The following is a 23,270-nucleotide window of genomic DNA, read 5'->3' as shown; positions in this document are numbered from 1 at the left end:
CCTGCTTTATAATACTAACTCTCGAGCAGTGTTTTCCCCCCTCCCTTTAAATAAACCCCAGCTCTCTGGAACATAATTTTGATTCTAACAGGCTCCACTGAACTGTAGAACAATCTGGCTAGTTAACAACTTGCCTATTTCAAATTACAAATCTTAACACAAATAGAACATAAAATGGATTTTTCCTTAAAAGTGTAATATTTCTGTGAGATGTGCAGTAGCACTGGTGTCTTCATAGACAGAATATGATTGTAAAAGGGTTTGGAGAAATCAGTAAAGCAAGTGCATCAATTAGGAAAGGAAAGGAGACTGCATGTATTTAAAGCAGATGAGCCTGGGTGTAGACAGACAAGTCTGAAACACAGTGTCCATGCAACTGATAATTCTCTTACAGGAAAATGTACTTTTTGTCTCAAAAGACCCAGAAGTATTTGCCATGCACTTTCTGCAAGGCTTATGTATTTTTATCACCTATGACAAAGCAACCCAAGTCCCAGCACCTTCCAAAATCTCTCAAGTATAATGAAAGTAATGAGATCCTAAAAATAATAGCAGCCACATGAGAAAGTGGTAAAGTGTTTTAATTACTAATTCTCTTATGGTACAACAAAGTTCTTCCTTAATAATTCAACAGAAGTTCCCTACAGGAGAGGTTACTAAAAAAAAAAAAAAAATGGAGATGTCTACCTTTAGATCACAAATAACTGCAACAATTTTTCAACCAAATTGTCTGGCATCTTACTGAAATATAATTTGTGAGGCACATTTTCGGAAGTTATAAATAATCCAGAACCATTTTACTTATGTGAATGGCATTGTTAGCATTTATCAATACAAGACATATTTGCAATACTTTATACTGCTTCTATCACTATTTATCACATTAAATGTAAGACATTTGACTAAGAGTTAAAAAGCTTTATATACCCAGGAAGACAAATTCCATTAAGCTGAATAAACATGACTAATCCAAGCTTTTCCTTAAAAAAGCCCCAGGACTCTAAGTAGTGTAGTAATATTTTTGAAACAATATTTCATGTATTTTATATTTGATGTAGTTTCCCTGCACTATATAAAAGAATAGCTTAAAATATAGAACGATACTATTCCCACATGGGGCAATCCAAGCTTGCACACAATTAAATCAACATTGTTTTAAATACTGAAATTCCAACTACACAAGTTTTCAGGAATACTAGGACTCACGCATGTACTTACATGGGATTCAAATGCTACTGCTGCCTAAATACTGATGGAATTATGCTCTTAAACTGACAAGCGTGCTAAACTTTAATTTTATAAAATTTACAGATCTCCAGTCAGACTTATATCTATAAACTGAAAATTTTTGCTTTCTTTATGAAATGATTCTATAGAAAGCTTTAGCTGGGTCTGAAATATAAGTGAGTATTGAATAAACAAAAAATTTGCTGTTCACCACATAAATAAGTTACAACAGAAGTTCAAATTCTGAAAGGCTCTCTTTATGGCAAAACAAAACATAAAGAGTTAGTTATATGAGCAATTTTTAATTCTTCATATTTATAAGAAATGCTAATCATTACACAGATTTCTATGAACAGCTTTATCCATTTTTTTCTATTATTCTACAATTATAACAAAGAATTGTTATTGAATTCTATAACTGCTAATATAAATTAGAATTGTTAAGAAGGTCTCTTCATTGAAGGTAAGCTTCTGATTATTTTCAGTAATTCAGTAACTTTGAATAGTGAATCTCCTCTATCACTATTAAAACGCAAGTAAACGTGAAAATGAACTTCACAATAGTCTGCAGTTCTGGTAAGGCATTTTTATTTATAAATTACAAAGTGAAGTATAGCCTACGTATAGGGAATTAATTCTTTGTTCAAAATACATGTCAAAGTAAACACAGGAATATTCAAGGCTATTAACTCCAGATATTGGTTGGCAATTTGTTCCATTTTATGCCTTTTCTGAGAACTGACTTGCTCCTTCTGCCCACACAGGAAGTGACCATTTGGGATTTATCTCAGCAGTCAAGGATAAATAAAAATGCCATCAACAAACCACAAAGTTTTAATGATAAAGTTAATATAAAGATATAACTAAGAGACAGTTTCAGGGCAAAAATTATCCCAAGTGTTAGCACAGTAAAAGAAAAAGGCCAGAGGATTTTTAAAAGATCAATATGAATTTGCTGACTTCCACAGAGATAAAACCTAGAAATTGAGACCTTTACTATTATTGGCAACTCTTTACCAGATAAGGAGAAATAAAAGTAACACATTGCTTCTGGGGAATTGCTACTACTGCACTGATTAATATAGAAACTATTTAGCACAAACTAGTTACCCTGCAGAAAGCATGAGAGTTGCATTATACTCACAACCTTTTTTTCCCCTTTTGTAAAATATTATTTCTTCCACACAATATTTAACAATTGTATGCAGTCATATAACATGCACCCCTGAATAAGTTGCCCATCAGCTAGATAAGTTTATCTCTAGAATGAAAAAAACCCAAAACAACCAACCAGATTTTTTTTCTAAGTTACATTTGCTAAAATTTTTAACAATCACCTAGAAAAATAAAATTTATTTTGCACAAATAGATTTATTCTTCCCATATCTGATTTTTGACATTTATGCTGTTCATCCTGGCAAGCAAAACACAGTAAGATTAACATTAACTTCTTAAAACAGATTTCTTGTTTTGAATGCTACCATAATTATCTTGTATCTTTCAAATTTCAGATTCCCCTAAATTGAACAGTAGCAGCTAGAAAAGCTTTCACCACCTTATCATAAAATTGTATTGCACCACAGTAGCTAAGATTTTCCAATGATATTAAAAAAATACAGCCATACCATGTAATGAAATAAAATTACATTGTTTTCTAACAAATCTTACTGAAAACAACATTGACAAGAATCCCATTCCAATACTGCTTTATGCCACACAGCGAACTAATGCCATAAATGAAATGCTACCGGCTCACAAGGGCATTTCCAGCAAACGAGTCTCCCCTGACTAAAACCATCACTCTAAATACTGCACTACCTTTGGCTCCATCTTCTAACCTTTTCTTTCTACCACTTTGCAGAATTTGTATTTGATAAAATAAACTTGAATTTTCCCCAGGAAGTTTGCTCTGGCTGCCATTACATACAATCAGCAGAGCAGTCCAACAATTCAAATTGCCAGCACTAATAAGAGGAATAATACTAATTACAAAAAATAACATGCTTTAGTGCTTTTTAAAAACAAGAATGGCATCTGAAACCGAAATAAATATTTGATAGCTCTGGCAATTTTAACTTATTTTAAACTGTGAGTTTATATAATACTATTATAGAACTAGAATAATGGTGGTAATGATTTAAACTTTCAATAATTATGCAAATTTAAAGTTTGCTTTTTGACATTCTCTTAAACTAGTAACAGGCTGCACACATGGAAAACTTAACAAACCAAGGTCTTTACTGATCTTCCAATTAAAAATATAACTGCAGAATATTAGCTATGTGTATTTTAACAAAAAAGTTCAATCAACTTGCATCTGCATGGATGTTTTTGATACTCATTCAAAATCACTTACATGTCAAAGACACTGCATGAAATTGAAACCTTTACTAATGCCAAGGTTTGACCCAGGATCCAAAATAAATCTGCATGTACAGACCCTTGTACCTACACAAAGCACCAATTACTTCAAATAAGGTTTTGTCTGTGCACTAGAGTCCACCCATGTGGAGCCAATTACTACAGCAGGGCCATTATATGGTTCATTTCCCCATACCAGCTTGGCAAGAGGTGTACATGGGTGTAGGAAGTGCAAAAGAACTTTCACTAATAAAGCACCTCAAACACACATCCATGCATTGTAATATTGAATGTTACAACAAACACTTCTTCAATGGGACTAGACCATGCACAACAGTAAACATTGCAGGGCAATTTCCAGTGAACAGCATTTTTCAAGTTTCTCTTTTTGGTCACCAGTGAAATCCAACTATCTCCTTTCTAAAAAAATCTTGAATAATTATGTTGATCCTTAGTCTACAACACACATTTCTAACAACACCTGAGAATTCCTAAGAATCTTGAGAAGTTGTAGGATTTGAACAGAAGGCGTGAGAAAAATGCCAAAATAGCATGTTCTTCAAGTAGTATGCTTGTAACAGCAGAAGCACTGACATTACTTATTGATAATGTCTGGTATCATTCCAGGTCTAAATGGAAAAGTTGTTGTTAGAAACAATTATTATAAATAGGAGGAAATCACTTGAGTATAAAAATCTCTCCCCCATTGAAAGTACTGAAGCTCCATCTAGAGGCTTTTCTCCATGAACTGTCATTTGTGGTATATGTAATATCACCTAGAAATGCGAACAATATTAAATGTCAGAGGCTTCCTTTGTACCTCCTCTTTTGTTATTCATAATGGTTCTTGCCCTGAACCTTTGCCCGGCAACACTAGCTCCTTCACTGCCATCAAGTGGTAAGAAACCCAAACTGAACTTAAAAATGTAAAATCTCAATCATCGATTAAATGATCAGTATGATAGAGAGATAACTATAATTACTGAATACTGACAATCTTTATGGTTCTTCTCATTGAAGTTCTGGTATATCTACTCTAGAGCACTATAGCGCCTCACACAATAAATTCAACTATGGTTTCAAATTACTTTTTGTAAGCTTTATTTTTACTTCAAATTGCACAGAATAAAAATCTACATCCATATTCCCCAACACTAGATTAAGAAAAATAAAAGCATCATAATAAAAGAATTCATTTATTTTAAAGGAAATATATACATAAAGCTTAACACTAATAATATTTAATTTGGCACTTAGGAAGAATTTCATAACATAATTAGAAGGAGCAGCATAAACATCTCCTCAGACTTTGTGTTGCCTATTGGCAGTATCTCAAAAGAAAGCAAAACAGCAACTCATCTCTCCAGCAGTGTCTAATGCAGCAAGTATGCAGCTATGTCAGTCTCTTTGTGCTCCACAGCTGTAATCAACTGTGGACGTTTATTATGTCATGAGAAGCCTTCATGCTCTGCAATCACAAGTGACCTAATGGGAAACAAGCACACAACACACCAAAAAACTGGGAGGGTTTGTCTAGATCAAATAAATAGGAAAAAGAACTAACAAAGTAACAGCAGAATGGAGCAAGGCTGCAAGATCTTGATTATTTCAGGTTCAACCTCTCAGTGACTTAAAGTACAACTATTCCCATGGTTGCCCATCACTCCCACATAAAGTGCTTTGAGATGTAGAAAGCCCACAAGGTGTCCACCAGGACGTTGGTGGAATAGCAAGGAATACTGCTGCAATAAACCTCCCAGCACACACCCAGTGTCACTGCACTAAGAGCTTCTATGTGCTCCTGCATGCACACAGTCTTATTTCACTACATTTTCTTTTCAACAGTTATTCCAATTGGGTGTTTTGCCCATAGCAGAAGATAAAGTATAAAAACTTCTTGGTGTTGCCCTGTTAGAAAGAATAGTGATCAGCACATGCAAAGGAGCTTAGGAATTCAACTTCTGTTACAGAAATTTAAAAACAGAAAAAGGAATAGTGAACAGGGAAAAAAAAAAAAAAAAAAAAAAAAAAAAAAAAAAACAACAACAACAACAACAGTTTCTATAGTAGAGATATTCTATGCCTTATCATTACTTCACTGGTAAAGAAAGAACTATTGATTTACTTCCATCAAATCCTCTGTCCAGAAATCCAAAGATTCAACCTGATATGTGTAAGTACTGGGTGGCCACTCACCTTCTTCTAACTGAGCAGAGGGAGCTCTGCTGAAAAGAAGGCTCACACAAGGCAGTCTGCTAAAACTTTGCCATTTAAAAAGCAACCTCCAGACAGTAAAACTTTCCAGCTGGAAGAGGTCAGTCTAAAAGATCTGACTTCTGTGTCTGCTTGTCCCTGGAACCCAGCCTGCTCATCCAAAGACATTTCATTTCTAGACCAGAAATTTTTAAACACAGCTGTAAAAAATCCTCCTTCAAAATAATAATTGATACAACACCTACATATTGAAATTTAGAACACATAAAGTATTTGAGAATAACTTTTTAAAGTTATTATAATAAAATAATATATATATATATATAAAAGAATAAAAGTATATATTGGGAAACTTAGGACAATTTTTTCTTCTATAATATTGGGAAAGAAGAAATAGAATTTATACCGGCAGGCAGAAGTAAAAACGGATCTTCAGGAATTACATGCATAAAAAAAGACTAAAAACTGAACAAAAAATCAGTGAATTGGCAAAAACTAAAAACAAATAAATTAAAAAGTATGACCAACAATGCCAAACTATGTGTGGATTAAAAAAAAAGGCAGGATTTAAAAAATGGGAATATACAGGGCAACTGTAAATGCAACCTAAAGCCACATGGAGCTTTAATATCAAAGCAACACTGAGTGCCTGTTGCTTGTCAATTCATCTCCAGGTCCACCTGAAAAGCCAAAACCAATTTTAGGCAGTCATTTTAGTTACAGAAAGCATAGCGATTAGACAAAGAGTGTGTTCCTGAAGTAATTGAAATATAAGTTAACCAGGGTGCATGCAACCACTTCAGCTCCCAAGCTGAAAGGGCAGACTGAATTTATGATGAGCAGCGAAAGCCACAGTAAAATCTGATGGCAGCAGGAATACACCTAAAAACAAACCAACCAACTACGCAATAAAGAGAAAAGATGACCTTAAAGATTAGGAGTGACAAACAGAAGACACTGGACATTAACAAGAAATTTTAAGACCCTTGGTTTTTTCTCCCAAACATGATTATGTGTAGTTTGAACTGACTGCAGATATCTCAGAAGGATCAAATACATTGATAAGAAAAGTATCCAGAGGAAGGGTGCTTTAAAAGTTACAGATATCCCTGTAAAGTATCACTGATTGATAACTCTAGTTCTTAATGAGAGGACAAATAAAAAACGGAAACAAACTCAGAAGGCAAAGTACAGTATAACCCAAGCAGATCAGAGAGGAGTGTCAGACTTTTCATTCTTGCAGCCTCTAAAAATTAGAGCAAAAAGAAAACCAAAAAACAACTAGCACAGAAGCCATGGAAAATGCCATCAAAGAGTAGAGAACAATTACTAGCCTAGAACTGCATTGTTCTAGGATGCACTCACAAAGCTGTAACACCACTTGAGCATCACAACCAGCACAGCAGTTCTCAGCTGCGGCCACAGGAGACCTCGGACACTGCCCTCATTAAAGGAACACTCGGTACTGGCTGGGTGAAAACCAGCTTTAGGCATACCAAAGAACAAGAAACCATTTATTTAACTGTCTCGTACTTCATCATTCTTCTAGGATTAACAGTCTGAAGAAAGGGATTTCATTCAGAGGAAAAATTATGTGAAAAAGGAAAAAAATCAAAACAACAACAAAACCACCAGGAAGTCCAGCAAGCTAATGGCAGCAAAAACTGTAAACCTGTTGCCAAACATTAATCCAGAAAATTAAGTTCTTGTGGGCAGACCTGTTATGAAGTCTAGAGAGAAATGAAGAGATTGAAGAAATAAAAAATTATCAGCGCAAGTAATTTTTAAGTTTTGTTTGCATCTTTTCTGGGTAAAGAATATAACATAGCTCAACTAAAAACACACAAGAAGTCTACAAGGAAGCATCATCTTCCTTTTTGGGGCCACAGTTGTTATCCTAGCGGTAACCAGAAGAAAACATGCCTGTGCTCTTCTCTGTCAAGATGGGACTATCACTGGGACTCTAGAAGAAAGGCTGTGGCCTAGAAATTTAAGATCAACTCACTCAAAATATCATCTGAACTAGGTTTTGTCAGAACATGGGATAGGTGTTCATACTTTATCCAAATAAAACCACCAAGGTCCAGCTTAAACAGAAAACAAAGGACAGCATAACAAGCAAGATGCAACTTCAAAATGTCATCAAAAGATCAGCAATGAATCTCTTGAAGATTAGCTCCCTTTCTTGGGCTATATTAGAAAATGCAGCACTTTTCCTGATGCTTGAGAAGAAACACAATTTTACAGCAGTTATACCAGAGCACATGCAATAATTCTTCCTAAAATCACCAATTAGATATTTATCTTAAAAATTTAATACAGAAGACCTCAAGCCTGTTAGGCAGTCAGTAAGACTGACCATAAGAAACTTCCCTGGAGTAACTTGCTATTCCAAGCACATGCTAGCTCACTCAATTCTTCTATTCTCCTTCCTCTTACCAGAGTGTTGGGCCTCAGCAAAGTCAGGTTAACTGATAGATTTTACACTAGCACAGCTCATTAGAGTATTATTTCACCTTTTGAAATTATGTTTTTCCGTAATTATGTCATTGCAAGACAGAATCCTTGTGAAAATGAATCCTGTTTTCAAGATGCCTACTGCCAATATATGAATGTGTTACCACCAATATCCCAGAGCACAAGCCTTGGGCTCAGAGTCAGAATCAGAACAGCATTTTCTAGACTGAAAAATTATCTGCATTACATTTACTATAACCTAGCACACTAGCTAATGCCTTTTGTATTAATTCAGTCACACCAAAAAACACACACCACAAAAAAAACCCCCCAACAGTTAAGCAGGGAAGGAGGAGAAAAGATCTGTTAATGTCCACATTTCACTAGATTTTTTCATGTTTTTAGAATATCTGATAGATCAATGTCCTTCATGGAGTCTAAATTTTTCTTTTTGCCACCACTTCGGGATTCATACCATTTCATCTTTAACTGGCAATACTGGTTTCACTATTTAACTGGACAAAAAAATCTATTTTTATCATGAGTTTGTTATTTTTCAGCTTTGCCAACTCAGACAAGATTCCATCTTTTTAGGCATTCTTACCTTCATGCCTAAATCCACTAATAGATAGAGGGGGAAGGGGGAGTGTCAGAGGGAACACTGCTAGGTTTTTTTAGTTGTGAATCTTTTTATCCATCTTCCCTTTGCCAGTGGAGAGTCCAAGAGGAACCTCTGATTGAGCAAGCTGCCCCTTAAAAAAATAATCTTACTAAAGTATGCTTTGAATCTCATACTCAGGTGAAGCGTGGCAATGGCTACAATACATGTACTCCTTTCAAGCTTGCAGCCAAACACTCAGACTACACAAGCAACCCTGGTGTAAGCTGGGGGCAGGGTGAGTGTTTGGTTGTATGACAACTGCAAGTTCTACACGTGCAACTGGAATGGGAAATAGTTTATATATTTGTCTTAGCTGAATTGCAAAATATTGAATACTTGATCAAGATACAATTCTATCTTGACTGAGAAATCAATTTCAGAAAGCAACCTAGTCCAGTACTGTCTTTCCTGGCCATAGTATCAATCCAATCACGTCTAACCAGCTGTCATGTAAGGCTCTCATATCTCATGACAGCAGACAGGATAACCAATACCCTGATAATAATGGGATACCATTAATTCAATGACAGTGTCTTTGAGTTAATCTGTTAGAAAAGACTGCAGAAGCTGCAGGAATGCATCCTACATATTCCAGAAGTGAAGACACTCACATTTTACAGCCTTCTGCTTCCTTTCGGTCAAAAGTTTAAGGAAATATGCCCCTGCTAACAGCTGTCTAAATACCAATCATATTTTCTTTTTTAAAAAAAAAATATTTTTGCGTTAAAAATCTGAACTTTGAGGAAGTCAAACACACAGAAGACGAAAGAATGTTTCTTAGAAAGAAAATGTGGATATCCATATTCAGTGTTAAGCAGCGTTTATTTTCACAAATACATTTACAAGGGAAGCCGACATTCTGCAATGCAAAATGGCAACCTATGCAAGAGCACTTTTTAAACAGGTGTCCCAATTTACTTTTTAGACTTCAGATATTATGAAATTAATACTAACAAAAGTTTTGTACTGAAAACTTTAAAACAGCATGATCTAAAATAGGAAGTATAATATCAAGATTGAAGTACTTTATTGTTAGGGCATGATTTTCAATTCAAATGCATTTCTCTCCAACTCTATCCCTTTTTATTTGTGAAGATAGTATTACCTACACATTTTGAATGTAAATACAATCCACTCAAACATACTTCAGAGACTGAGAGAATGAAATCTTAGAGTTTTACCTAAAAATCAAGATAAAGTTAACTATATATTGCAATTTGCTGTCACACTAAGACAAACTGCAGCCTTAAAGAGACAATCCCAAATGGAGCTCAAAACACAAAGTATTTACCACCAACACCTCTGCTACAAAGCTCTTTATCTAAACTCTGCACCCAGTGCATTATACCTACAAAACTACTGTTCCCAGGAAATAGTCTGATTTAATCTTTCATTACCCCACACTTTTTTCTAGATACTGTTTGTTTTCCCAAACTTGACTTCTCAATGCACCACATCAGACATGCAGATGCCAGTAAACAGCACAGTCTAGCCTAAATTCTCATCTCTTGATAGTCAAGGTACAGGCAAAGCATGGAAGCAATGTACAGGACTAAACACAGGGTTTAATTCCTTTAAATTGGACATAGAACTATGACTTTATGTCCCTGAACAATAAACAGATCAACTCTACTTAGAAGAATAACAAAATTGATTATACAATAAAGAACTGTACTGAAAACTTGAAATTCAATACCCTTTATCTGATACAACTTTTAGCTTTAGTATGTTCAATTAAAGCTCCTCTATTTCAAACAAGTTCCCTGCTGCAAAAGTTATTTCAGCAACTGTCTACCTTTTAAAGACTTCTAGAAGTGAGGATATTTCATAAAACCGTGTCATGTTTCTCCTCACAATGCCAATACCCGATAGAAAACACAAAATCCAAGTTTTCACTGTGCTTTATGCGATACCAAAATCTTGCCTAAACCGGTAGGAATAAGCAATGACATAGAAAGCAATTGGTACCATCAGAATTACAATAACTGGATTAAAATAATCTTATTGTTTCCAAAACTATATACTTAAGTACATCACAGTAAGAATTTTGCTGCAGAATTAATAAATCCACAGATTTCCTATGCTATAAAGGAACTGTGAGTCAAGAAGAAGGGAGGGATGACAGGACACAAACCAACTCTGCTGAAATCTTAACTCGAGTAGTAATACAAGCCCAAACCCTCTATCTTTCTCCCTGAAAAAAGAACTACTGAGTTCTTTGACTCTTTGACTGAGGTTACAGAGTTGAGACCAGTAACCAAAGCAAAGTGACCAGAAGCAGATATGTTCCTGAACTCCCTATGGAGATCTCAGTAAAAAGCCTGGGCTCCTATGAAAAGGTGCTCAATCATTCATGTGTAGCAGTTAATCAAACAGGAAAAACAGCGTAACAGTAGCTATTCTTCCTTCTAACAATAAATAACCACAACAGCAACATGGTGGATTTTTGTGCCAGTTCCATCAGAATTCATGGAATGCATAGCTAAGAAAATGTGTTGCCTACTTCTTTCCAGCATGTTACTGAGGACTTTTGCATTTGTCCAAGAAAACTAGAGTGTCAATTTATCTTATTTTCAAAACACTTTTATTTCTTCAGATGTAATCAATGATGACAAAACTATGAAAAGTTTCATTTAGGAACAAAACTACAGACAAGTAATTTCATAATTCACTTAATGAATCTTCCCTGTTGGAGATGTTCAAGAGATTTCCACACCAATTGCATTCTTTGCAAGTGAAGAAGTGATTCAACTTGAAATATATGACATATTACCCCAAATGGACAAACTAGATGCTAATAAGTCAGGACCTGAGTTATCACCTGAGACTGCTGAAATAAATATATATAAAAAACTGCACACCTGCAGGTAAGGAAGATAAGCCAGTGCTGCAAAGAAAATGCCACCAGGGACCCGACAATTTTGAAAAAGCTTTTGACAAGGTTCCATACCAAAGGCTATTAAAATTACTAACTTAACACAAGATGGGAGGAAAAAGTCTTACAAAAAGAAAATTAATGAACAGGATACAAAAAGCAAGGTCTAGTGGCCAATCTTCAGGGCAGAGAAAAGGCAGCTGAAAGGTGTCCTGCTGGGGGATTGGTGCTGGGACCGGCTTCATTCAGCATTTTCAAAGACAACCTGAAGAGCCAAGCACGCAATGATGCTAAATGTTTTGGGTAGGTACCAGACACAAGCAAGGGAATACCAAACCAAGTGATCTAACAAAAAAGTGAGATACCAGATCTAGTGCAGGTAAGACTGTTGCCTTAACTACACCTTTCCTACAAAGAGCAGAGCTTGCAGCTAGCAAGTATAAATCACTAAGTGATCCAAGACATTGCTGACAGTTCTACAAATCCACTATACAGCACCAGACTGAAAGGTACCACCAGGAATGCATCTCTGAACATCGTTAATCAAAAACTGTAGCAGCTGAAAGGTATGGGGGACAAATGGACCGCAAAACACTGTTACATTCACATGTGCTCCCCAGTGACACCATCTATTGCCACTGGTTTTATTGCTTTTATTAAAGAAAGGAGTGCAAGGATAATAGAGAAGTGCATAATTAGTAAGAAACAAGAGCAGAAACCAGACAGCCCATTGACAGCATTCAGCATTCCTTCAAGGCACCCAAGGAGTTCATGGATGACATGGAGGGATGCCCTAACTGGAGACCAAGAAGACTATGGAATGGAAACAGGCCCTCACAGACCATCAGGATGCATTGCTCAAGACAATTCCAGACTATTGCCAGATAAGGCAAGAGTGTTTAGTACTCTCAAGTGCATTAAAAATCACATTATTTTTTTAACTGATACAACAACTATTGTCCTTTAATTTAAGGTCAAGAAAGAGAGGTCTGCATCTCCAGAAAATTAAGGTGTCTTAACAGATCATATCTGTTTGTAGGTAAGAGAAGTAAGTATAAGTGTATGAAAGGCCAAACTCATCATGATTGATGAAATTCTTAAGTCAGTAACAGGTTGAGTCTCTATCTCTCCAGCAGACAACCAGTTTCATTTTTATTTCCTTTAAAGCAAAACCAAAACCTCACACAACCGCTTTCTAATTAAGCACCTAATATTACTCAGCTAGAAAACACAGAGACCAAAAATATTTACTGCATGGGGTAATGGTGCACTCCAGCATGGGAACTCTGTACTATGCAGACACAACATCCAGTAAAGCAATTCATGACTTGGACTGTCACAAAGTTAAGTGGCATACAAACTCTTACTCTCCCATCAAAGCATTTATATCCCACAGAAGAACACTAGAGAAATCACTGACTTTGAAATGTTGATTATAGAATATATAAAAGATAGCTTAAATCAGTTTGATAAAACTGAATTAAAACTGATCAATTTGATAAAACCAAATTCAGATAAATAAATAAAGAAATAAAATTTAATAAAGCATTGCTCAATCACACTAAAAAATCATTTGCAATAGTTTTAGGGGTGGGTAAAAACAATCACTGTCCCTCAAAGGAGAAGCTATTCAACCCAGATCAGTGCAATATGGCTATTTCACAGCTTTCTCATGTCCTCATCAGCACTGAACACTTCCTTCAACAAGTACTTCACAGTATTGAGACAGCAGCATTTCATAATTTCAGCCCATGTGGCAAGACCCCTTTAGCTCTTCCCTCTCTCTTCAGTCATACAAGTGACTTTATTTCAACAGCTCCTATGCATCATCTGGTTTCTTCCACAAATTTTCCAGATTAACACTGATAAGGAAGAATTTCAGATCAATCAGAGACTGCATATGAATTTTCTTCACTTCTCACCCCACTGCTCATTTGACATCAGTAAGAACAGTTTGCAAGGCCTGCAACCAGGTCATGTAGGAAATCTGCACTTAACCAAAACCTCAGATGAGTCCAGGAATACACAATCCTGCTTTAAACTGCTACTGCTTGCATAACTAACATAGACCACGTGTACAACACATTACCACATTCCTGAGACTGTTTACAAATCACTTTTATACAGAGTTAGTAACATCCAAACAAGACTGACATACAAACGATAAACAAAAACACAGAAACCCCAAATCTCCTCATAATTTAGGGAAACACAACAATTTTACACTGCAAGGGAAAAAAAAAAAAAAAACAAAAGAGAAGCAAACTTCTAACTGCACAGCAGCTAGCTAAGCAAAAGCACAAAGATTAAGCAGGAAATCGAAAGCAAAACGGCAGATTTTCATATGCTGCTTGAATTTTGTTAGCCCACTAGGATTCTGTGGAAAACCAAAACATTTCAGATATTAAAATTAATAAAAGGAGGAAATTAATGTTTATCAGACCTACTCTTAGAGACAAAATAAACCCCTCTGTTATCACTTATACTCTCATTCTTACTGTCTCAGCTGTGCAACAGCACCACAGACTCTTTGTTACCAGCTCTGCTGAGAGCAGAGAAGCACCAAACCAATTAAGGAACATCTTATATGCTGAATTCTCATTTTATTTTTTAAATTTTACCACATACTTAAAGTTAAAATAGCACCACAGATACCTCCAAATATCTCCCTTGAAGCTACAGTTTTCTCTAGATCTGATTAGAAAACCATGTTAATCTTAATTGTAAAATGATTGTAGATAGAGCATAAAAGCTTTATCATTCAACAGAAAGAAATTAGGGCTGCCTCTATGATTTTTTTTTTTTTATATATAGCTTTAGAGACAAATATGATGAATACAATCCACAGTAGTCAAGTAGTAAAAGGCCCACTGGGAATTTGTTTACAAAATTCCATGCTGGATCAATTATGTAGCTGTGTCAGATACCAACATGGGCACATACCTAGAACTTCAGCAAAGGAGATGAATTTTGAACAACCATAAAATGTAGAGCTTTTTGTAAGCACCAAAGGCCACCAGCACAGGTTATCCACCCTTCTACACTAAGAAACTGGTCAATCCCTTCAATGAATTACAGATCAAACACAGAACTACTTGGGGAAAAAAAAAAAATATTTCTGCAATTTGAAGATCAAACTCTTATGGTTACATCCTTAATGGATTAGTGAAACAAGAAGTATAGAGAGAAAGAGCTGAAACATTATATCTGCTGCAGACAGAAAAAAAAAACAAAACCAAACCAATTCAAGACTGCTTGTTTTATCCTTTTTACTGCACTTTGAATGCTGTCAGCTCCCTTGGGTTCCCAAACATAATAATTTCCTATTGCTGTATGTTCTCTAAACAGCAAGACGGAAGAAGTGAAAGAAATCAGGAAAGTACTACATAAATGAATTGTCAGGGAAAGTTAAGAGTAGGTGTCTTTAAAACTACTTAAATCGGTAGATTCGAAACCACTTTTGTGTCTTGAAAAAAGGAGACAACAATAAAAGAAAAAAAATTCTTGGACAACATCCAGGCAGAAATTTAATAGGCAACAATGCAGAAAACCCATTTTTATGGAAAATACAAGCTTTACATGTCTAGATGTCTCAATCATTTTTATATGTAACAGCACTGAACAGAAAGATAAGGGCAGGGCACTTACAGAATAGAATACATTATCTATCAGCAGTTTACCCATAAATTCAGCAATTTTAAAAAATCCCAAAACACACAGAAACCTTTACCCTGCACCATCCCCAGTTACAAATGGTGCAGTTATCATTAGCACTTCTCTATGGTGTCTCCTACAAGCCATTAAACCACTCAAAATCAAAACAACTTTGTTCTATAGGATCCAAGTGAATAATATCAATGATGACTTCACACAACCTTAATAATTTACATATTTTTGGACACACAGAGTTTCCTGAACTGCTGAAAATCTCAGTTCCATGTATAACTTACAAGTAACATTCAGAAAGGAAGTTTTCAACCATAAAGGGATGCAAAACTGTGTCCCAGTAACATATTAAGAAAAACCACGTAATTACTTTTATGGAATGAACTGACATTACAACTAAAGCCACCAGAAACAAAACTGGATTTTCTGATGATATTTTTGTTTGAACCAGTGTAATGGACTATTACTGCCTCAATGCTGACAGCATTTTCATGAGCTTAAAAGAAATACAATTTCAGAAATTACTAAAATCCCTCAGTGTTTGCTGAGGTCTGCTACTACTATCACCCAGTTGTGTATTATGGAAGTTAATTATTTTCGAAAGCTTGGAGCAAGAAAATGGAAACATTTCATCTTTCGAACTGAGAACTCTGATGTTGCAATTGACAGTGTATTAAAATCTAATGCCTTCCAATTTAGATAGACTTTGAACAAGAAGTAGAAAGCAATCTCAAAACAGGCTGAGACCATTAGACTTGATGTTTTATCACTAGCTGAACAACTTTTCTTTGTCAGAAATGAGTGAGACACCAAGGTGCTACATGGCTCCATGTCATTTCACAGCACAACACTTTTGAAGGTCACAGTAAATATCTTATTTGTCATGCCAGATAAATAATCTTACAAAACAAAGCAAGAATAGCTTACAGCTCATAGTTTTGACACAATCATCTGAAGAAGTGATGTTATAATCACATGCAAGTGAAGTTTTGTCTTACTTGATCAAATACTTCCAAAGCTCGTAAGACTGAACTACTAGATTTTTGCTAAAACATTAGCAGATGATAAACACTCCATGATTTTATCAACACTGCACCCACATACATTAACTTTAAAAAGCAGCACGGAGAAGACCAGTCTGAAGTGGTGTAGTGGTAGAAGAGTAACCAAAACATGTCTATGGAGAGCAATCCAGCCTGTCAATGGGAAGAACAGGCTGCTAAATTTATTCCTGAGCTACCCCTCCTTATTTCCCTCCTTCCTTGCTCTAGTTATGTGCACCTTGCCTGCCAGAAAAGTCAGAACTGCATGGGTACAGGTAGGCTGTTCTTGATGAGGACTTAACAGTATTCCTTGAACAGATACACATGAGGAAGGGCTGTTTCTTCCTACTTGAAGAGACCAATTTATGTACTTAAAGTTCCCCAGAAGTTTTATAGGAAAAAATAGCTCAATGTAGATTTTTTTTCTGGACAATAACTCAAAGCCAGAACTATGGCAGACCAGACAAAACAATACTGACACCTTCCGAGATTGCCATTATTTCTGAAAAATAGATTACTAAATCTATGTCCAAGAACTTTACTTATATAGTATACGAATTCACAACTTCTGAACTGTAGCGATGTAGGCACTGCATGTATGATGTATGCATTTGCACAAAACAGACCACATAGAAACATCTTACTGAGAGTTCTCTTCCATCTCCAGACTTGATAATACCATAAAAGCCACACAGTTTGTTGTGGTGTTCATTCCTTTTCTTACAGAGCATTGCCAATAATTACAATTCACTGTCAGCAATTTACTAAAAAGTATAGTCTTAAAGGTGCAGCTACCTCCTACTTTTAGTGCAGCCCAGGAGTGCACGTGTAAATCAAACTTCTTTATTGTACCTACTGGCTACATATCATGGAAGCAGTCCTGGAGTGGATGAACAGGATTCCTTTCGGAAAGAACTGAATGACAAGATGTGAAACCAAGCACAAACAGCGTGTTTCAACACAAGCAGCCATTGAGTCCATGCAGCCAGCCTGGAATTAGTTCAACAAGACGAAAAAAAAAATCCCTGAAATGCAAACAGCATGAACATCAATTGCGTAGCACCAAACATTGCACTCTACAGACATAACCCTGTCAGATCCTACTACTTGACACAGCATACAACAGCTCATCTGTTCCAGCATTCTTGAGAGAAGCCTATTAGCCCAACACATCCAGCTCATCTGGAGAGGTTGTGGTTTCCCACAGCCACAGAAATCCAACTCCTTGGTTTTCATTTCATGCACTTTTTTGGAGTTGCTAACAAAGCAATGTCTCACAAGCTGTCAGACCAAAATCAGGTTCTGTACACACAGTTCTGACTTTATGCTGCAGCATCATCTACCAAACCATCAACTTGCAGTGGATATAATATTCTTAGTTCTCTACAGTAAAGTCACACGAACAGATTAGAGCATGGTTCAATATAAAGCTCAGGTGCCATAAGAAGGACAGAAGCCAATACTGAAGAAAATATCCCTCTCAACATTTTTCAGGTTATGTATTTATCCACCATGCTGGGCATCAAGTCCTACTTGTTAGGAACCTGAGCTCCCAGGGCCTCCTCCACTACCTCAAAGAGTGCTCAGAGAACCTGTGTTTGTTTCCCTACAATGCACAGGCCTAGCAGAACTTTCAACATCAATCCCTTCCCTTATGTGATTACCAGTGGAAGCCAAAGCCTTATGCAGACTTTCCTTGGTCCTGACACACAACACACGGCTCCACACAGCTCAATTCCAGCAATAAAGCTCACGCATTCTAATACATCTTCACAGACAACATCCTAAAAATTTCTTGATCAGATCTTTTGTATCCAAAATTTGTATGACAAAATTTCAAAATACATTCAGAGGCTTGTAGTGCCCTCCTAGCTGCAAGCCAAAAAAAGTGGAGGAACAAGTAATTCCCTTGAAGCCATATTAACAAATTATAATCAAAATATAATCAAAAATATATTTTGGGAAGGAGGGACACAGGTTCAACTGATGCAAAGTTCATTTATCCAAAGCATATCATATTAATGAAGGTATCCACTATTAAAAGCTGTAAGAGACAATAACATTAATTTGTCCACCATACAAGCCTGTAGCTCCTCAGATCTTCCTGGCATTTTTCCAAAATGTTAACATTGCACTCCTATATTCTCTGGTAACTGGTCATCATATTACTGAGTCTGCATAGCCCCTGGTTTAATTCTGTTGCTTCATCTGAGTTTTTAGATGACTACTATTTGGTCCTGATTCCTTTGTTGGTTTGAAACTGGCTATATTGAAGTGATTAATGAAATTACTCTAACATCAGATTTGTCAAGAGGTTATGATTCTATTTTCTTCGGTAACCACTTGGAGGATAGGGAAATGCAACCTTTTCTCAAGCCAAAGGTTACATCCCCATTCTGTTAGGTCAAACTTCTTGAAACCAGCAATGTTTCAAATGAGTCATTTAAGTTAATTACATCATCAATTTAAGAACCACCAAAGAAAAAGAAGGTAGAGCAATTCCCATATTGGTCAGAACAACAATAGGAACAACATAATAATGCAACTATTAGATATGTCATGGTACTATTAGTTATGTTAAAAACTCAAATAGGTAGATTGTGTCCTTGTATAAAAATCAGATACTTCTTAACCTAGGTGCTCACCCTAACACTTGGGAGTTGGACAAGAAGGGACCTTCCAACCTCAGCCATTCCATAAGCACTTGTAGATTGCTCAGCCATCACTCTTTGAAATCAGGAACAAAGGTCAGTTATTTAACAGCCAAGACAGTCACAATCTTACTTTGTCATTCCACATTCAAAAGACATTCAGAACCACAACAATCACTTTGCTTAGATCACCCTCTATCATTGCCATTGATATCAGAAAACACTACAGCAGCTCAAACTTAGCACCTTACCAGAGCTGTATGAGTTACTTGACAATGCCAGGAAGCTTCCACAAGGCCCTCAAAATGACAAAACACAAAACCCATATTCCTGCAAGCATAGAGCAGCAACAAAACAAAACAAAACCCTAATCATTCCTCTCTAATTTGAGTGAAAAAATCCACACAGCAGAGGCTTCACCAAAGCATGTTTGAGAACTACAACACTTCCCACAATGCCTTCTGCATCTTGTCAGTTGAGGTCAACATCAGCTTCTGACATCGTATATGAGTTCAACAATCAGTGCCACAATTCTCTCATCAAAACCTAAGCTGCTTTAATGCCTTGAGGAAGCATTGGAGTAATTCCCTGCATTTTTTCAAAACACAACATGACATGTTTAGAAGAAATCTGGCAGCCCTGACACACTACTGTTAACAAACACAGTTGAGCATCCATATCTCAGATGTAGAAGTCACATCCTGCATAAGAGAAGTATTCCCTCCCCCAGAAGTACATGAAGGAAGAAGGGATTATCAGGACATGATACAAAGCAATGAAATAGGAATGGGTGGGAGGACAGAAAAGCAAGCCTTGATGAATGGAAGATAATTAAACAGTTCGAAGGTGTGGCTATAAAGGCTATTGTCACACACACAGTCAACTCTTGTTAACAAGAAAACCACCCGAACTCAGGGAAGGAAACTACAGAACTACAAAAAGTGAAATTACACTACTATAGTAAAAAGCATCCCAACTAAAACAATAATGACATACAAAACTAATAAATTCCACTAAACTATAGCATTAAAAAATAGCAGAAGACCTGAAAAATGTGCAAACATCACATTGAGACATTATGGTAAAAGACAGCTTTATGTTGAGACATCCAGGGTAGGATACAGCACACCTGAGATTTGTGCACTTCCCTTGATCCTGTCACAATTACCCTTCTCATAAGGTAACTTGAAAAGCAGCAGCTGCCTACCAAGGCACTGCAAGACAACATCCCTTCAGGATGACACGAGGAGCTTGTTGGAAGTTTCAGCTATAGGTCAGAGCTGGAGAAGCAAGCAGCAGGAACAAAGGATAGCATGAAAGAACCCACACAGCATTTTCCAATCTTACAAATTCCTATTGAAGCTCAACTCCCAACACAGCATACTCCATTATTCCACTCACAGGTCTATTCTGCTGCATGGGTCAAGTATCAGCATTATGTACACTTCCAGCCTTGGCTATAATGACAAGATGAGTGACCACTTTAAATAAAAGTACACTTTTAACAAACAAACAAACAAAAAAAACCAAACAACAACAAAAAAAAAAAAAACCAAAACAACAAAAAAAAAAACCAAAAACGAAAACAAAAAAAAACCACCAAACAAACCGCAGTTTCATTTCATTCAGTGCTGCACTTCCACCAACTTTTTCCTTGCTCCTACACTGCAAGTGTTACAAGTTTGCCATTATGACTAGGAGTAGAAATGTGAGCTAGAAGAATATTTGCTTGCTAAAATTAACATTTGCTAAACATACAGGGCAAGGTAGAGATTTGGCCCTAGAAGAAAGGACTGTGGAAGATGTTAACAAAGAGTTGCATACCAGACCTGAACATCACTAACAGAAACAGAATTTTGCATTCCTACATTATCTAACACTAACACTGTCTTTCAGAATTAACACCTAGATTTTTAGGGTCTTGAAAATGAAACATGAATAACAGTGCTTGCTGTGTTGTATAGATGATGGAATTCCATAATATTTATCACTGAATGCTTAAGGACTGAAGGAAAGAAAGAGATGAAACAGAGCCAACCACAGCCAGTAGTTTCCAAAACTAGACAATTATATATTGCAGACATCTTCCCTCTCTTTTTAGACATGCCCTTAGTGAAATGCTCTGAAAATACAGTCATTACCCTCAAAATGTACAAGAATGACATCAGAACAAACTTCAAGGCTGGCAGGGAAGCCATTTAAATAGGATCAATCCCCAGAATATAGCACTGGAAAGAGAAGGTACTAGGGGTACAGAATGCACTAGGAGACAGAGAAAGATAAAAATGTCTTTTGGGGATTCTGAGTGAAGTAGCAGCATGAAAAGAATTGTGAGGAGAAGAATACTACTGAAGAGAAGAACACTGATTGGAAGAAAGTAAAAAAAGTAGTTATGATGCATGTAGAGACACTGAGTAGGGTCTCACATAGAGTAGAGCATCTAGAGAAAAAAAAGGGCATCACATGGGAGCCAAAACAAGTGATACAAGTTGAAGATGCCAAGCGGCAGTGAAACCAGCAACCACATTCAAGATGTACACACGAACCATGGGATAAAAGTGTTCCTAAAAGGAGTTCCTGTCTTGACCACACTGGCATGAAAAATTAACTGAAGGTGCATAATAAATTATTTAGGATAATGTTAGGAGCTACTTATCAGAGAGAGGTGAAAACCACACACAATAACCATGATACATGGAAAGTAAACAAATAAAACCATCTACAAGCCATTAACACAGCAAAGGGTCACAGTCTACCACGTGGCATGAGTGAGAGAAAATATGAGCTGCAACACATGGTGATGCACAATCTTAAGGGCATAGCAGCTATGCAGAACGAGGGAAAGGTGAGAAACTGCCATACCGACAATATGAATGGGAAGTGTGAAAACTCCAGAAGCTACTTTTGTCTGGCTGTAGATGCATTTGGAGAAAATGAGATACGTTCAGAAAAGCAACAGGCAGTAGGAGAACACAAAGGTGTGGGAGAAGGAGGGCTGATTTATGGTGGGCCCGGAAGAAGCAGCAACAGAGCAGTACGTGAAGCACAGCAGAGCCCCCGCAGTGGGACGGGACAGGCTGGGAAGGGACAGGCTGGGAAGGGGCAGTGGCGTTGCCCCGACCCGCGGGAGCCGGGCAGGAGAGGGTGACAGCGCCAGGCGAGGGGCCAGGGGCCGGCGGGCGAGCCGGGCAGCCGTGCCGGGGGCCCGGGGCAGCGGTGACCGGCGGGGCCCTCGGCGACGAGCCAGGGCAGGGGGCAGCGGCGGGCGGGCTCGGTCCCTCGCTCACCTGCTGCACCCCCAGGAAGTCGTAGAAGTTCCGCGGCACCTCCTCCACCAGGTCGAAGAGCTCCAGGTCGCCGCTGTCCCAGGCGCGGGCGCGGGGCGCAAGCAGCGCTAGCAGCGCCAGGAGCGGCAGCAGCCGAGGGCGCGGCGCGGGCGTCCGGCGGGCCATGATCCCGGCCTGCGGAGCGCCGGCGGAGAGCCGGCGGAGCGCGGACGTGCCCGGGCGGCTCCGCCGAGGCCGCGCTCGCCGCGGCGGCCGCTCCGCACTGAGGGGACGCGCCAGGCCCGGCCCGGCCCCGGCGGTCCCACGGCGGGGGAGGGGTGAGGGGGGCGCTCCCCGCCCGGCCAATCGCCGCCTCCGCGGCTCCTGACGTCACGCGCCCCGGCAACCGCCGGCGCTCGCGCAATGGAGAAGCCGGGGGCGGGGGGAAGGGCGCGAGCGGCTCCCGGCGCGAGCTGCGTGCGCGCGGACGCCCCGCCCCGCCCTTCCCCCGTCCCGCGCCCTTCCCGCCGGGAACGGCGGGAGCGCCGGGGACACGCACGGGGTTGCGGGGACACTCATGGGGACACTCATGGGGACGCACACGGGGCTGCGGGGACACTCATGGGGACACTCATGGGGACACGCGCGGGGCTGCGGGGACACTCATGGGGACACACGTGGATCTGCGGGGACACTCGCGGGGCTGCAGGGGCACGGGAAGGGTCCGGTCCCTCGCGGCCGCCGTGGGGGCCGTGGAGCCCCGGTGCGTGCGGGGCCGAGGAGCCCCGGTGCGTGCGGGGCCGTGGAGCCCCGGTGCGTGCGGGGCCGAGGAGCCCCGGTGGGTGCGGG

The 23,270-nt window shown here is 38.4% G+C and overlaps 1 protein-coding gene across 1 annotated transcript in view; it reads right to left on the bottom strand.

Annotated features, from left to right (window-relative positions):
• DNAJC1 (DnaJ heat shock protein family (Hsp40) member C1) overlaps nucleotides 1-22,706 on the bottom strand; it is a 108,986-nt gene extending 86,280 nt beyond the window's left edge. Inside the window, exon 1 of the mRNA XM_021530379.3 lies at nucleotides 22,443-22,706. Coding sequence (XP_021386054.2) covers nucleotides 22,443-22,607 — 165 coding nt within the window. The 5' untranslated portion in view covers nucleotides 22,608-22,706. The remainder of the gene's footprint in view (nucleotides 1-22,442) is intronic.
• Between the last annotated feature and the right edge of the window lie 564 nt (nucleotides 22,707-23,270).

This window comes from Lonchura striata, chromosome 2, assembly GCF_050655825.1.
Source record: "Lonchura striata isolate lonStrDom1 chromosome 2, ASM5065582v1, whole genome shotgun sequence".
Lineage (NCBI taxonomy): Eukaryota > Metazoa > Chordata > Aves > Passeriformes > Estrildidae > Lonchura > Lonchura striata.
This window is presented reverse-complemented; position numbering and strand designations above follow the sequence as displayed.